General features: G+C 45.8%; 1 protein-coding gene across 2 annotated transcripts; it reads right to left on the bottom strand.

Annotated features, from left to right (window-relative positions):
- Window positions 1–2,867: 2,867 nt before the first annotated feature.
- On the bottom strand, window positions 2,868–14,317 carry LOC144499064 (transcription factor Spi-C-like). 2 transcript variants are annotated; one of them, XM_078221123.1, is made up of 5 exons: window positions 9,556–9,607; window positions 9,366–9,459; window positions 5,787–5,899; window positions 3,691–3,805; window positions 2,868–3,584 (listed from the first exon to the last, which is right to left on the bottom strand). In XM_078221123.1, the coding sequence occupies exons 1-5, from the start codon at window positions 9,556–9,558 to the stop codon at window positions 3,268–3,270; spliced, it is 642 nt and encodes a 213-aa protein (XP_078077249.1). In that variant the 5' UTR covers window positions 9,559–9,607; the 3' UTR covers window positions 2,868–3,267. The 2 variants fall into 2 exon arrangements, with proteins under 2 accessions (XP_078077249.1, XP_078077248.1); XM_078221122.1 differs by lacking the exon at window positions 9,556–9,607 and adding an exon at window positions 14,223–14,317 and having other exon boundaries at window positions 2,886–3,584.
- Between the last annotated feature and the right edge of the window lie 2,438 nt (window positions 14,318–16,755).

Raw genomic sequence — 16,755 nt, forward strand, 5'->3', positions numbered from 1 at the left:
GTGGGGCTTGAACCCGCTATATTTTAACTCAGAGGCAAAAGCCCTTCCCACTGAGCCATGGCTGAGACCTGAACCACACACAAAGGCAGCATGGGTTGGGGAAACAGAGACCCTGTCTCTGACCCTCGCCTCTCTGAACGCAGCACCTCCTCGGGACGGTACCGATGCTAAATGTTGATGTGTGTATTTATCTCGAGTGTGAACACTTGTATCTGAGTTCTCCGCCAAAACCTCTCAAGGCTTTGCTATGCTGCAACATGAAGTGGTAACTCCAAATCAACAGACATTCCCAGCACAGCAAGAGGCCATTTGGCCTTAAAGTCTTTGTCAACTCATCTGTAAGAATAACTCAAAAAGAAAACAAAGAACTTGCACTTATTCCCCATGAAGAGAATGGAGACGACGGGACTGAATCTGAGCAAATGGTTCATTAGTAGATAGAAAGAGAGAGAAAGAGAAAGAACACATGTTGAAGTTGTAAGCACAGCAGCCAATCTCTGAACAGCAAGATCCCACAATTCAACAATGAGATAAATGATGGTGGTTGGTGAATTTGGACTTGCACCTTTACCCTCATGACTTTTTAAATTTATTCTTTCATGGGACGTGGGCATCGCTGACGAGGCCAACATTTGCTACCCATTTGTGTTCAGTTCTGGTCACCCTATTATAGAAAGGATATTATTAAACTAGAAAGAGTGCAGAAAAGATTTACTAGGATGCTACCGGGACTTGATGGTTTGAGTCATAGCGAGAAGCTGGATAGACTGGGACTTTTTTCTCTTGGAGCATAGAGGTCTATAAAGAGGTCTATAAAATAATGAGGGGCACAGATCAGCTAGATAGTCAAGATCTTTTCCCAAAGATAGGGGAATCTAAAACTAGAGGGCATAGGTTTAAGGTGAGAGAGGAGAGATTCAAAAGTGTCCAGAGGGGAATGTTTTTCACACAGGGGGTGGTGAGTGTCTGGAACAAGCTGCCAGAGGTAGTAGTAGAGGCGGGTACAATTTTGTCTTTTAAAAAGCATTTAGACAGTTACATGGGTAAGATAGGTATAGAGAGATATGGGCCAAATGCGGGCCATTGGGATTAGCTTAGGGGTTTTAAAAAAAAGGGCGGCATGGACAAGTTGGGCCAAAGGGCCTGTTTCCATGCTGTAAACCTCTATGACTCTATCCCTAATTGACCTTAAACCAAATGGCTTCCTTGGCCATTTCAAAGGGCACTTCAGAGTCAACCACAGTGCTGTGACTCTGGAGTCACATGTAGGCCAGATCGAGTAAGGACAGCAGATTTCCTTCCCTAAAGGACATGATTGAACCAGATGGATTTTTCCAACAATTGACAATGGTTTCATGGTCACCATTATTGTTTTTCAATTCCAGATTTTGCTAATTGAATTTAAATTCCACAAGCTGCCGTGGTGGGATTTGAACCCGTGTCCTCAGAGCATTGTCCTGGGCCTCTGGATTAGGTTTACCAGGGTTCGGGTTAGGGTAAGGGTTAGGCTGATTCCGGGGATGGTGGGACTGATGTATGAAGAGAGATTGACTAGGTTAGGATTGTTTTTGCCGGAGTTCGGACGAATGAGGGGGGAATCTCATAGAGACTTATAAAATTCTAACAGGACTGGACAGGGTAGATGCAGGGAGGATGTTCCCGATGGTGGGAGAGTCCAGAACCAGGGGTCACAGTCTGAGGATTCGGGGTAGACCATTTAGGATGGAGATGAGGATACATTTCTTCACCCAAAGTGTGGTGAGCCTGTGGAATTCATTACCACAGGAAGTAATTGATGCCAAAACATTGAATGTATTCAAGAGGTGGCTGGATATAGCACTTGGGGCGAATGGGATCAAAGGTTATGGGGAGAAAGCAGGATTAGGCTTTTGAGTTGGACGATCAGCCATGATCGTGATGAATGGCGGAGCAGGCTCATAAGAACATAAGAACATAAGAAATAGGAGCAGGAGTAGGCCATCTAGCCCCTCGAGCCTGCCCCGCCATTCAATAAGATCATGGCTGATCTGAAGTGGATCAGTTCCACTTACCCGCCTGATCCCTATAACCCCTAATTCCCTTACTGATCAGGAATCCATCTATCCGTGATTTAAACATATTCAATGAGGTAGCCTCCATCACTTCAGTGGGCAGAGAATTCCAGAGATTCACCACCCTCTGAGAGAAGAAGTTCCTCCTCAACTCTGTCCTAAACTGACCCCCCTTTATTTTGAGGCTGTGCCCTCTAGTTCTAGTTTCCTTTCTAAGTGGAAAGAATCTCTCCACCTTCATTACCTTATAGGTCTCTATAAGATCCCCCCTCAGCCTTCTAAATTCCAACGAGTACAATCCCAATCTGCTCAGTCTCTCCTCATAATCAACACCCCTCATCTCTGGTATCAACCTGGTGAACCTTCTCTGCACTCCCTCCAAGGCCAATATATCCTTCCGCAAATAAGGCTCGAAGGGCCAAATGGCCGACTCCTGCTCCTATCTTCTATGTTTCTATTACAAGTCCAGTGACATTACCACTACAGTACTCCCATGGCGATGGATCTTTTACACCCAGTTGAGCGGAAAGAGAGGGCATTGATTTAACATCCCATCCAATACACAGCATCTCTGACAGTGCAGCACTCAGTCCTGCTTCCCTGATCTTGTTCCCTAGCTTTGTACCTTCCCATTCTTCAAGGAATTAACAATTTTATTTCATTTTCTTGCTGCAACAAAGCTTTCTATACTCAGTGTGAAGCATTTTCTTCTGATTTTCTACGCATTCTCTCTCACGATCAAAGGAAATAGATTTTTCCTACTTACTCAATTAAAATACTTGTTAATCTTTACAGGTACAAGTTGTTGTTTTTTTTAAGCATCTTAAACATGGTAAAATATGCCAAGATGCTTTAATGGAATGCCATTGGACAACCAAGCCACATAAAGAGATATTAGGACGGATAAGCACATGAGGTAGATATTAAGGGGAGTCTTAAAGGAGAGAGAGAGGCGGAGAACTTTAGGGAAGGAATTCTGTAGCTTATGACACAGGCAGCCGAAGACAAAGACACAATGGCAAAGCGATTAAAATCGGAAATGCGCAAGAGATTAGAATTGGAAGAGTGCGGAGATCTCAGAGGTCGCATGCCTGCAGCAGAAGTTGCATTTCTATAACATCTTTCAACATTGGAAAAGTGGCAGTGTAAGGTTGAAGGCTGCTGAGTACATTGACTCCCTGAGGTGAGTTAGCCCCTCACAAAACCACTCGATTGGTCAGTTGAAGGAGGATGTCCTCACACCTCCCTGTAACCTGTTGATGACCTGCTGGTTGAACTGGTAAGTCAGCTTCCGTTTCACCTTGGTGATCTCACCGGTGCGGGAATAGTTCCTCAAGGCTCGCGCCATCTTCTGGTATGTCATCATCTTCCTGTTCCCTTTCCTTCTGCCCCAGATCTCGGCCAGTTTTTCCTTGTTTTGGGAAGAGAACTGGAAGAGGCCTCGAGATGGCTGAATCCACCAGATGCAGTGCCTCATTCCCGGATCTTCCAGCATCTCAAATAGAAACTGGAAAAGCCTCACCTTCCGCTTCCCTGCAAAATACAAGTAGAGAGGAAGCAGGGTTGAGTTTAGTGTTTCACGGACATTCTCAGCCAAGTGGCGATGCCTGTGTTGTGTTTTTGAGAGGGAATTCCTTACTCTTGTCGCTGTTGAAACCTCTGATCATGTAGTCCGGAGGCAGAGTGGAACTGAAATCTGGCACTGGAGAGTAACTGGGGCAGTACACACAGTCAGCACTGATCGAGTGTCCGCACTGGAATCACAATAACAATAAAGTAAAAGTAAAATGTATTTATTAGTCACAAGTAGGCTTACATTAACACTGCAATGAAGTTACAGTGAAAATCCCCTAGTCGCCACACTCTGGTGTATGTTTGGGTCAATGCATCTAACCAGCACATCTTTCAGAATATGGGAGGAATCTAGAGCACCCGGAGGAAACCCACGCAGACACGGGGAGAATGTGCAAACTCCACACAGACAGTGACCCAAGCCAGGAATCGAACCTGGGTCCCCGGCGCTGTGAGGCAGCAGTGCCAACCACTGTGCCACCGTGCTGCCCAAATAGTAATTTAACCGTTACATTCAGCTAACAGTGAACGGACTGAATGTAGTCACATCAAGAATTTTATCCGAGGGAGATTTAAATTGTAGTTAGATCATAGGATGGATGTCACAAATTGTTTTGCAGCCATTGAGGTAGTTATAGCTTCAGTGAAAATCACTGTTGTAATGTCAGTCTTGGCTCAGTGGGTAATGCTCTTGCCCCCAACTAAGAAAACTGTGGCTTCAAATCCTCAACCCAGGGACTTAAAGGCTGACACTTCAGTGCAGTTCTGAGGGAGTGCCACACTGTGAAAGGTGCTATCTTTTGGATGAGGCCTTCAATTAAGACCCTCCACCCTTCAGTGGAAATGATCCCAGGGCCACAATTTCAAAGTGGTCCTCCCCAGTGTTCTGGCTAATATTTAATACCTCTCAACCTCATCCCTCAGGGTAAGAAATCAGAAAGTGTGGATGTACAGAGGGACCTGGGTGTCCTTGACCAGAAGTCATTGAAGGCTAACGTGCAGGTGCAGTAGGAGAAGTCTTGCTTCAATTGTATAGGCATAGTAAGAAGTCCCACAACACCAGGTTAAAGGACTCACCTGATGAAGGAGCAGTGCTCCGAAAGCTTGTGATTCCAAAATAAACTTGTTGGACTTTAACCTGGTGTTGTGAAACTTATTACTGCCCACCCCAGTCTAATGCCGGCATCTCCACATCAATTGTATAGGGGCTTGGTTAGACCACACCTGGAGTACTGTGTCCAGTTTACTGTGTCCCTTACCTCTATTGCCATAGAGAGAGCACAACAAAGGTTCACCAGACTTGTTGCGGGGTTGGTGGGACTGTCTTATGAAGAGAGATTGGGTAGACTGGGCCTGTATTCTCGAGAGTTTTGAAGAATGAGAGGTGATCGCATTGAAACCTACAAAATACTTAAAGGAATAGACAGGGCAGATGTGGGTCAGGTGTTTCCCCTGGCTACCAAATAAACCTGTTGGACTTTAACCTGGTGTTGTTAAACTTCTTACTGGGGAGTCTAGAACCAGGGGGCACAATTTCAGAATAAGGGGGAAGCCACTTCGGACTGAGATGAGGAGAGATTTCTTTACACAGAGGGTTGTGAATGTTTGTAATTCTCTGCCCCAGAGGCTGTGGAAGCTCCGTCACTGAGTGAGTTTAAAGCAGAGACTGAGAGATTGCTGATTCACAATGATGTTAATTATGGGGATAGTAAAAGGCATTGAAGTGTCCAATCAGCCATGATTGTATTGAATGGCAGGGCAGATTCAATGGGCTGAATGGCCTCCTCCTGTTCCTAACCAACATCTCACAAACAAATGATCTGGTCATCTTCACATTACTGTTTGTGGGATCTTGCTGTGTACAAACTGACAGCCACATTTCCGACATTACACCAGTGACTACCCTTCAAACATGTATTTCACTGGCTGTAAAGCGCTTCGAGACAACCTGAGGCCATCAGAAATGCTATCAAAATACAGGCTTTTCCCTTTCCTTCACTTCTGTCTCACCTCCCCTCTTTCTATCGTGTCACCCGCACCCCCTCATGCCAATCCTACTCTCTCTTTCTCTACCCGTCTTACTTTTTCTCTCATCCAAGCAGAAGATGTATTGAGTTTTCCTCATGTCTCGAATCCCTGACCCTGTTTCATTGTGTCTCTTACCGGATTGAAGGTGTAACGCTGCGATGGAAAGTGAATTTCCTGATATACGGCGTTCCGGTTTGTGTCGGAATGCGGCTGCCAGTTTTCCAGGGGGACACTAAAAGAACAGGCTCCTAAAGGATACAGAAAGAATTAACTAAAGAAATTCTAAATTTTGAACACATAGACATTGGGCAGAGAGCTATTTAACCTGAAACCCTTCTATTCATATTTCTTCACCCCCCTCCCAGCCACCCCCACCTCCCCCGCCATCCCCTCCCACCCACACCACTCACCCCCCCCCCCCCCCCAACCCTGGTACCATGCCTGAAGAGAGCATTGGTAACCATGGGCTTCCACTGGATTGTCCATGATTGTACTTGGCAAAGTGCGGTGATGATTTGCCATTGCCTTCTGCAGTGTGGTTGTTCAGGGAACTCTCCCACTCTTAGGCCGTGATCTTACCATTTCACCCCACCGGCCGATGGATGGGCTGAGCTGGTTAGATCGCGAGAGAGCCAAAAGATCTGCCCCAATTTCTCACCTCTCGTAATCTTACTGACACCGGATTTCCAGCGTGGTCAGCCTCGCTGATAGGAGCGGAGGCCACTGAGGCCTCCCCGGGAGGTTGTGGGCAGAGGGGGAATGCCCCCGAGGCAGTGCCAGCCTGGCACTCTAGCACTGCCCACTGTGCACCCTGGCACTGCCAGCCTGGCACCCCAGTGATCGGTCCAAGCAGGGATGAGGGGTATAAACAGCCGCAGAGGCCAGCAGTAGCTGGGGGAGGCAGTGACAGACAGATACAGAACACAGAGACCTGCACATGTACAATAGCGCCCTCTGCTGCTAGCTGCTGGCTTCCAGTGAGCATAGGCCCTGCCCACTCCCCCTGCTGGTACTAAACAGATTTGGCTTCATTTTCTTTTCACAGAATGAGATAAGATTCCATTTTTAACTCGCCCAAAAACAGCATCATTCTCTCCTGTTTTCACATTTGTTCTGTTCTGACACATTATGAATGCACCATCCTTGGCCGTCAGGTGCTGGGGTGGGACTTGAACGCAGAGCTTCTGGTTCAGGGTTAGGGACACTACCCACCCACTGCACCATGAGAGCTCCCTCTTTGCAAACCATGGGGAATTCATGCACTTGTTCGTGACAAAACATTGCATACTTTTCCCACCCCCCCCCCCCCTCCGTGTAAATTATCTCCTCTTGTGAGAGCTCTGTGCAATTGATTTGATTTGATTTATTATTGTCACATGTCTTGGGTTACAGTGAAAAGTATTGTTTCTTGTGCACTAGACAGACACGTTCATAGAGAAGGAAAGGAGAGAGTGTAGAGTGTAATTGGTGGGGGAGGAGTTGGTCACTGATATTGTCACCTTGTTGACTTTCGAAAAGAAAGTGCCACGAATCCATGCATTTGCTGCATGTGTCAAATATCACAAATCAGCAATAAATGAAAGACCTTTCCACTGGCAACCTTTAATTATGATGTGGAGATGCCGGCGTTGGACTGGGGTAAACACAGTAAGAGGTTTAACAACACCAGGTTAAAGTCCAACAGGTTTATTTGGTAGCAAAAGCCACACAAGCTTTCGAAGCTCTAAGCCCCTTCTTCAGGTGAGTCACTCACCTGAAGAAGGGGCTTAGAGCTTCGAAAGCTTGTGTGGCTTTTGCTACCAAATAAACCTGTTGGACTTTAACCTGGTGTTGTTAAACTTCTTACTGTGTTTACCTTTAATTACGGCAGCAAAGTGTTACTGAATTGCATCTTTTCCAGTTCAGATTGATGTGACGAGATTGAGAAGGTTTAACAATTGCTGTGTAGATATCGACGTGAGCTGGTGTGAGTGTTAGTGTCTCTGTGTGTTTGAATGAGTGTAAAAGTAAAGGCATGTGAAAAGGTGTGTGCATCTGTGTCTGTGAGTGTGCCTGAGTGTGAATGTGTGTGTGCGTGTGTGTGTCTGGGTGTGAATGTGTGTGTGTGTCTGGGTGTGAATGTGAGTGTGAGTGTGTCTGCTTGCGACTGTGTGTGAGTGTGACTGTGTGTGTGTCTGAGTGCAACTGTATGTGTGAGTGTGAATGTGTGTGAGTGTGTCTACTTGCGACTGTGTGTGTGTGTGTATCTGAGTGTGTGTGTCTGTGTGTCTGAATGTAAGTGTGTGTGTGAGTGTGTCTGCTTGTGACTGTGTGTATGTGTGTGAGTGTCTGAGTGTGCCTGTGTGCGTTAGTATCTGAGTGTGCCTTTGTGTGTATGAGTGTGTCTGCGTACAACTGTGTGTGCGTGTGTCTGAGTGTGACTGTGCATGTGTGTGTCTGAGTGTGACTGTGCATGTGTGTGTCTGAGTGTGACTGTATGTGTGTGTGTCTGAGTGTGTGTGTGTATCTGCTTGCGACTGTGTGTGTGGGTCTGAGTGAGAGTGTGTCTGCTTGCGACTGTGTGTGTGAATGGCTGAGTGCGACTGTGTGTGTGTCTGAGTGTGAGTATGCGTTTGAGTGTGTCTGCTTGCGACTGTGTGTGTGTCTGAGTGCGACTGTATGTGTGTCTGAGTGCGACTGTATGTGTGAGTGTGTCTGTGTGTGTGTGTGCCTGAGTGTGTCTGCTTGTGACTGTGTGTGTGAATGTCTGAGTGCGACTGTGTGTGCGCGTGTGTCTGAGTGTGCCTGTGAGTGTGTGTCTGTGTGTGTGTCTGAGTGTGCGTGTGTGTGTATGAGTGTGTGTGTCTGCTTGCGACTGTGTGTGAGTGTGACTGTGTGTGTCTGAGTGCAACTGTATGTGTGTGTGTCTGAGTGCGAGTGTGTGTGTGGGTGTGTCTGCTTGTGACTGTGTGTATGTGTGTCTGAGTTTGCGTGTGTGTGTATGTCTGAGTGTGTGTGTGAGTGTGTCTGCTTGTGACTGTGTGTGAGTGTGACTGTGTGAGTGTCTGAGTGCAATTGTATGAGTGAGTGTGTCTGAGTGTGAGTATGTGTGTGTGTGCTTGCAACTGTGTGTGTCTGAGTGCAACTGTATTTGGAGTGTGTCTGAGTGTGTGTGTGTGAGTGTGTCTGCTTGTGACTTTGTTTGAGTGTGTCTGAGTGTGAGTATGCATGTGTGTGTGTCTGCTTGCGACTGTGTGTGTGAATGTCTGAGTGCGACTGTGTGTGTGCGTGCGTCTGAGTGCGACTGTTGTGTGTGTCTGAATGTGCCTGTGAGTGTGTGTCTGTGTGCGTGTGACTTAGTGTGCATGTGTGTCTCTGAGTGTGAATATGTATGTGAGTGTGTCTGCTTGTGACTGTGTGTGTCTGAGTGAAACTGTATGTGCGAGTGTGTCTGAGTGTGAGTGTGTGTCTGCTTACGACTGTGTGTGCGTGTGTGTGAGTGTGCGAGTGTGACTGTGTGTGTGTGAGTGCGATTGTGTGTGTGTCTGAGTGTGCCTGTGTGTGTGTGTGTGTGTGCCTGTGTGTGTGTGTGTGTGTGTGTGCCTGTGTGTGTGTGAGTGTGTGTGTGTGTGAGTGTGCCTGTGTGTGTGTGAGTGTGTGTGCCTGTGTGTGTGTGAGTGTGTGAGAAAAAGAAAGAATTGCAGGTTTTGGACCGCACCAGGTTTTCACACTCACCTGACATTAAACTAGTCTCGTTGTCAAACACAAATGCCTGTTGTTGCTCATCCAGAAACTCCATTATCACTTCCAGATCCTCCACAACCGGGTTCTGGGCAGAATTAAATAAAAACAAAACTATCAGCTGGGTCATCCCGGTGAGTGTCAGATCAGACATTTTATATGGAAAAGGGTAAACAGATCTTACCATAATTTAAAGGCAGAGACTTTATACAGCCAGCATTCAGAAGCGGGTCTGTCTTTAAGATACAAACATAATCCTTGCATTAAAAGCGGCCCCTCCATAGCTTCACAACTACTCCCATAATCAGCAGAAAACTTCCTCCATATAAAACACACACAGATCAGCAGACATAGAAAACAATTACATTTATATAGCACCTTTCAAACACAAAGCCTTTTACAACACAATGAAGTAGTTTTGAAGCATTGTTGTTATGTAGGGAGTGTCGGAGCTAATTTGTGCATGGGAAGATCCCACTAGCAGCAATGAAACACATGATCAGGTCATCTATTTAGCCTCTGTAGAAGAATCATGTGCACTCAATACGTTCCCCTCGCCACAGACGCTGCCAGCCCTGATGGGTTTTTCCAGCATTTTCTATTTTTATTTCAGATTTACAACATCTGCAGTATTTTAGTGATATTAGTCGAGGGATGAATGTTGGCTTGGACACCAGGGCGACTCTCCTGGTCTTTTTGGAAATAGGGGTGGTCAGATTTTTTATGTCCACCAGAGAGATCAGATGATGCCTCGGTTCAATATTTTGTCAAAAACACGGCACCTCAGACAGTGCGGCACTCTGTTATTGCTGTTCTGGAAATGCCTTTGTGGAGCTCAATCCTCTGCAGTAGGATGGTTATAATACATTTAAAATATCATTAATATATATGGATAGACATAGGCACAAACATGCAGACATGTACACACTCATGCGCATACACACTGACATGTCAATAAATACACACGGACATAATCACATATACAGACATTGGCAGATGCACGGACACACACACAAATACATACATGTACAGTGACAAATATACCCACACGTGCCCGTACACCACCTTGACTTGGAACTATATCATGGTTCACTGTCGCTGGGTCAAAATTCTGCAAACCCCTCCCTAACAGCACTGTGGGTGCACCTACACCACATGGACGGCAATGAGCAGTTCAGGAAGGTGGGAATGAATGCTGGCCTTTATAACAGGAGCAGCAGAAGGCCATTTGCCCCTTCAACCCTGCTATGCCATTCATTTAGATCATGGCTGATCATCCAATTCAACAGCCTGATTCCCCCCCTCCCCTCCATATCCTTTGATCCCTTTCACCCCAAGTGTTATATCTAACTCCTTCCTGAAAGCCATTCAATGTTTTGGCCTCAACTACTTTCTGTTGTAGTGAATTAATTCACCACTCTCTGGGTGAAGAAATTTATCCTTATCTCAATCCTAAAAAGTGAACCTTGTATCCTCAGTCTGTGACCCCTGGTTCTGGACAACCCCACCATCAGGAACATCCTTCCTGCATCTACCTTGTCTAGTCCTGTTAGTGATGGCCACATCCCAGGAATGAATTAAAGAATTTGTACGCACATATAAACACACACAAACATGCTGGGCACGAACCTGAACACACAAATACACACACTCACACCGATACATATACAAAAAATTTCAGACACATATGAATATGCAAATATATGATATCGGAGCAGGAGTGGGCCATTCAGCCCCTCGAGCCTGCTCCACCATTTGATAAGATCATGGCTGATCTGTTTGTGATTCAAGTTCAACAGGAGCAAGAGGGATTTTCCGGCGTCGCTCGTCCCGAAACCATAAAATCCCGCCCGAGGTCAACGGACTTTTCCATGGTCCGCCCGTCGCCCGCTTCGATTCCTGTGGCGGGCGGGCGGGCCAATAAAATTCCAGCCAACATTCCCATTTACCCAGATAACCTCTGACAAGAATCTATTTACTTCCGCCTTAAAAATATTCAATGACTCTGCCTCTACTGCCTTCTGAAGCAGAGAGTTCCAAAGTCGTACAACCCTCTGAGAGAAAACAAATTCTTCTTGTCTCTGTCCTACAAGGGTGACCACTAATTTTGAAATGGTGCCCCCTAGTCCTGGACTCACCGACTAGAGGAAACATCCTTTCCACATCCACCTTGTCGGGATCGTTCAGAATCTTATTCGCTTCAATCAGGTCACTCCTCACTCTTCTATAATGGAAGTAAGTCCAGTCTGTTTAACCTTCCCTCATAAGGCAAACCTTTCATTCCAGGTATCAATCTAGTAAACCTCCTCTGAACCACCCGCCTCCAATACATTTACAACCCTCTTTAAATAAGAAGACCAAAATTGTACACAATATTCCAGATGTGACCTAACCAATGCCCTGTGTAACTGAAGCATAACATCCTTACTTTTATGTTCAATTCTTCTCGTAATGAATGAAAGTGTTCCATTAGCCTTCTTGATTAGATGTTCTTCCTGCATTCTAAATTTTTTATCATGCTCTAGAACACCCAGATCCTTTTGTACCTCAGCATTCTGCGGTCCTTCTCCACTTAAATTATACTCCAGTTTTAGAAACGAGGAACAGGAAGAGGCCAGTTGGCCCTTTAAGTCTGCTATGCCATCCATTTTGATCATGGCTGATCATCCAACTCAATAGCCTGATCCCACCTTCCCTCCCATATCCTTTGATTCCCTTCACTCCAAGAGCTATATCTAACTGCTTCTTGAAAGCATTCAATGTTTTGGCCTCAACTACTTTCTGTGATAGTGATTTCCACAGGATCACCACTCCCTGGGTGAAGAAATTTCTCCTCATCTCAGTCCTAAACAGTCTACCGTGTATCCTCAGACTGTGATCCCTGGTTCTGGACTCCCCCACCATTGGGAACATCCTTCCTGCATCTACCCTGTCCAGTCCTGTTAAAATTTTATAGGTTTCTATGAGATCCCCCTCATTCTTCTGAACTCGAGCGAATATAATCCAAGCGACTCAAACTCTCCTTATATGTCTGTCCCGCCATTTTTATTCTTCCTGGCAAAGTGAACATGGTAAGAAGTTTAACAACACCAAGTTAAAGTCCAACAGGTTTATTTGGTAGCAAAAGCCACATAAGCTTTCGGAGAGCTTGCAGCTCCGAAAGCTTATGTGGCTTTTGCTACCAAATAAACCTGTTGGACTTTAACCTGGTGTTGTTAAACTTCTTACTGTGTTTACCCCAGTCCAACGCCGGCATCTCCACAAAGTGAACATGATCAGATTTTCCATTATATACTCCATCTGACAGGCTTTTGCCCATTCCCACTCAACTTATCTCTATCTGTCTGAGCCATAGAACCACAGAAGCCCATTCAGCCCATCGAGTCGGCACCGACTTTCTGAAAGAGCATCTCACCGAGGCCCTCCCCTCCACCTCACCCTGTAATCCGTGCTGACCCATAGCTAATCCACCTAACCTGCACAACTTTGGATTGTGGCAGGGGTCTGAGCTGGGGCCTCAATCTTTTACAATTTATATCAAAAACTTGGAGTGTGGGAAGAAACCGGAGCACCCGAAGGAAACCCACACAGACACGGGGAGAATGTGTAAACTCTGCACTCTGCACAGTTACCCAAGGCTTGAATTAAACCCAGATCCCTGGCACTGTGAGACAGCCGTACTAACTACTGTGCCACCATACTGCCCTTTCTGCAACCTTCTTATGTCCACTTCACAACATACTTTCCTACCCATCTTTGTGTTATTTTCAAATGTAGCTACCATGCCTTCACTCCCCTCATCTCAGTCATTGATACCAATTGTAAAATTGAGGGCCCAGCACAGACCCCTGCCGCAGACCACTTGTCACATCTTGACGATCAGAAAAACTCACATTTGTGCATACTGTCTGTTTCCTGCCATCCAGCCAAGCTTCTATCCATGCCAATATATTACCCCCTACACGGTGAGCTTTTATTTTCCACAATAACCTTTGTTGTGGCACCTTATCAATGATTCCTGGAAATCCAGGTACAGCACGTTCGACAGCAGGTCTACCAACCCAAATATACAAGCCATGCTCATGTGAGGCGCAAACTCACACACATACACAGACATGCACACACTACACAGATACACACACATTTACACATGCATTCACACACCACACAGATACACACACATTACACAGATAAACACACGCACACGCAAAAACAGACTCACAGCGCCAGGGACCCGGGTTCAATTCCCAGCTTGGGTCGTTGTCTGTGCGGAGTCTGCACATTCTCCCCGTGTCTGCGTGGGTTTCCTCTGGGTGCTCCGGTTTCCTCCCACAGTCCGAAAGACATGCTGGTTTGGGTGCATTGGCCGTGCTAAATTCTCCCTCAGTGTACCCGAACAGGCGCCGGAGTGTGGCGACTAGGGGATTTTCACAGTAACTTCACTGCAGTGTTAATGTAAGCCTACTTGTGACGCTAATAAAAAAATAAATAAACACACACAGAGACACATAGACACAGACACACACACACATAGAGGCAGACACACACATAGACACACACAGGTGGGTAAGAAGCTGCCATTTCATTCCCTCTAAACTATAGAGAAACTGATTTATATTCCGGTAACAGACGAGTGTGTTTTAAACACTGGGAGGTTTTAAATTGAACTATTTAATTCTGCATCCGGAACGTTTGCTGTGAGATTGAAGAGAACATTCACCAAGTCCACAAACACACTAAAGTGAAGGAACGCGATCATCGTTATAAAGCCGAGAGTAGCACCGAGAGAACGGAGAATATATATAATTAACAGCAATGTTAGGAACTAAACAAGTAACTTCTCACACCCACCTCTGAATGTAGCTCTGTGGTAAAGTCTGCAGGAATTACTGTGTCCTCTGAAATTGTGTCCCTTCATGTGTGACCCGTGCGGTGCGGGAATCCAGTTTATAACCAGCAGGCAGACCAGCCCAACACTCGCTCCTCCTGGGAGGGTCCAGCCTGAACCCTGTGCGAGACACAGAGCAGTGGCGAAGTCTCCATACTAACTCCACCCTCAACTGGAGGGGAAATCCTGTTCAATAGCCGGGGAGACCCAGGGCAGACACTGTCAGAGTGTCCCACCTGCCCCATCCCCTTAACAAAATCTAACCACAAACCCACCCAGATTACTGATCTCACTGAACGGGGGTCGCATCCCAAATAAACGTGTCATTTAAAATTAATAACTCACTCTTCTTACCAGGCAGATGAGGGAACAGGTAGATGTGGGGGAGAGGTGGATTGGATTTTATTTATTATTGTCACATCTATGAGTACACAGTGAAAAGTATTGTTTCTTGTGCACTATACAGACAAAGCATACCGATCATAGAGAAGGAAAGGAGAGAGTGAAGAATGTAATGATATGTAATGATTAGAAGATACAAAAGTCTGAGGTCACGTACCAACCGACTCAAGAACAGCTTCTTCCCTGCTGCTGTCAGACTTTTGAATGGACCTACCTCGCATTAAGTTGATCTTTCTCTACAACCTAGCTATGACTGTTCCACACTCTCTTCTTTCGTTCTCTATGTACAGTATGCTTTGTCTGTATAGCGTGCAAGGAACAATATTTTTCACTATATACTAATACATGTGGCAATAATAAACAAAATAAAATATTTTTTTTACAGTCATAGCAGTCAGCAGGGAAGTTCTTGAGTCGCTTGGTACGTGTTCTCAGACTTTTGTCTCTTTTTCCTGACGGAAGAAGGTGGAAGAGAGAATGTCCGGGGTGCATGGAGTCTTTAATTATGCTGGCTGCTTTTCCGAGGCAGCGGGAAGTGTAGACAGAGTCAATGGATGGGAGGCTGGTTTGAGTGATAGACTGGGCTTCATTCACAACCCTTTGTAGTTTCTTGCAGTCTTGGGCAGAGCAGGAGCCATACCAAGCTGTGATACAACCAGAAAGAATGCTTTCTGTGGTGCATCTGTAAAAGTTGGTGAGAGTTGTGGCCGACATGCCAAATTTCCTTAGTCTGAGAAAGTAGTGGCGTTAGTGGGCTTTCCTAACTATAGCATCTGCATGGAGGGACCAGGACAGGTAGTTGGTGATCTGGACGACTGAGAACTTGAAGCTCTCGGCCATTTTTACTTTGAGCCCATTGATGTAGACAGGGACATGTTCTCCTTTACGCTTCCTGAAGTCGATGACAATCTCCTTCATTTGTTGACATTGAGGGAGAGATTATTGTTGCTGCACCAGATCACCAGATTCTCTACCTCTTTCCGGTACTCTGTCTCATCATTGTTTGAGATCCGACCCACTATGGTGGTGTCATCAGCAAACCTGAAAATCGAATTGGAGGGGAATTTGGCCACACAGTCATAGGTGTATAAGGAGTATAGAAAGGGGCTGAGGACACAGCCTTGTGGGGCACTGGTGTTGAGGATGATAGTGAAGGAGGTGTTGTTGCCTATCCTTACTGATTGTGGTCTGTGAGTTCGGAAGTTCAGGATCCAGTCGCAGAGGGAGGAGCCGAGGCTCAGGCCATGGAGTTTGAAGATGGGTTTTGCAGGAATAATGGTGTTGAAGGCTGACCTGTAGTCAATAAATAGGAGTCTGACATAGGTGTCTTTGTTATCTAGATGTTCCAAGGTTGAGTGGAGGGCCAGGGAGATGACATCATCTGTGGACCTGATGTGGGGGACAGGCAGATGTGGGGGAGAGGTATGTGTGGGGGAGAGATAGGTGTGGGGAGGGGGAGTTATGGATGAGATGACCAGCTGTTCCAGGATTCAGAATGTTGCTGCAGGGATGAAATTTTCACCCTGATGTTTGGAAAGATATGATTCCCTGAAGAGCCCAAAATCAGTTCTATTCACTGGGATTGCTTTGGCAACTACAAATTCCTTCCTCCTAAATAAGAGGAGAATCTTGATCTCTTCTCCTTCCCTCTTCATGGCAAATGCTTGGCTCTGCACCAGGGCATAAAGAGAGAAATTGGAATTGCTGTCTTTCGTGCCGATATCTACATTTAATGTATTATTCTATTGGCTTCCCAGTGGATTCTGTTTAGGGTGAGCACAGGTTTCTGATAAGAATTACAAACTGTTCATAAACAGGCTGGAAAAACAGCACGTGTCAGATTATTTGATTTGATTTATTATTGTCACATGTATTAACACACAGGGAAAAATATTGTTTCTTGCGTGCTATATAGACAAAGCATACTGTTCATAGAGAAGGAAATGAGAGAGTGCAGAATGTAGTGTTACAGTCATAGCTAGGATGTAGAGAAAGATCAACTTAATGCAAGGTAAGTCCATTCAAAAGTCTGACAGCAGCAGGGAAGAAGCTGTTCTTGAATCGGTTGGTATGTGACCTCAGAATTTTGTGTCT

This window comes from Mustelus asterias, chromosome 9 (genome assembly GCF_964213995.1).
Source record: "Mustelus asterias chromosome 9, sMusAst1.hap1.1, whole genome shotgun sequence".
In the NCBI taxonomy this organism is placed as follows: domain Eukaryota; kingdom Metazoa; phylum Chordata; class Chondrichthyes; order Carcharhiniformes; family Triakidae; genus Mustelus; species Mustelus asterias.

Coding starts and splice junctions, on each gene's coding strand:
- LOC144499064 (XM_078221123.1), bottom strand. Junction 3,806..5,786: donor AGCGTTACACCTTCAATCCG/GTAAGAGACACA, acceptor TTGTGATTCCAG/TGCGGACACTCGATCAGTGC. Junction 3,585..3,690: donor AGGTTTCAACAGCGACAAGA/GTAAGGAATTCC, acceptor TGTATTTTGCAG/GGAAGCGGAAGGTGAGGCTT.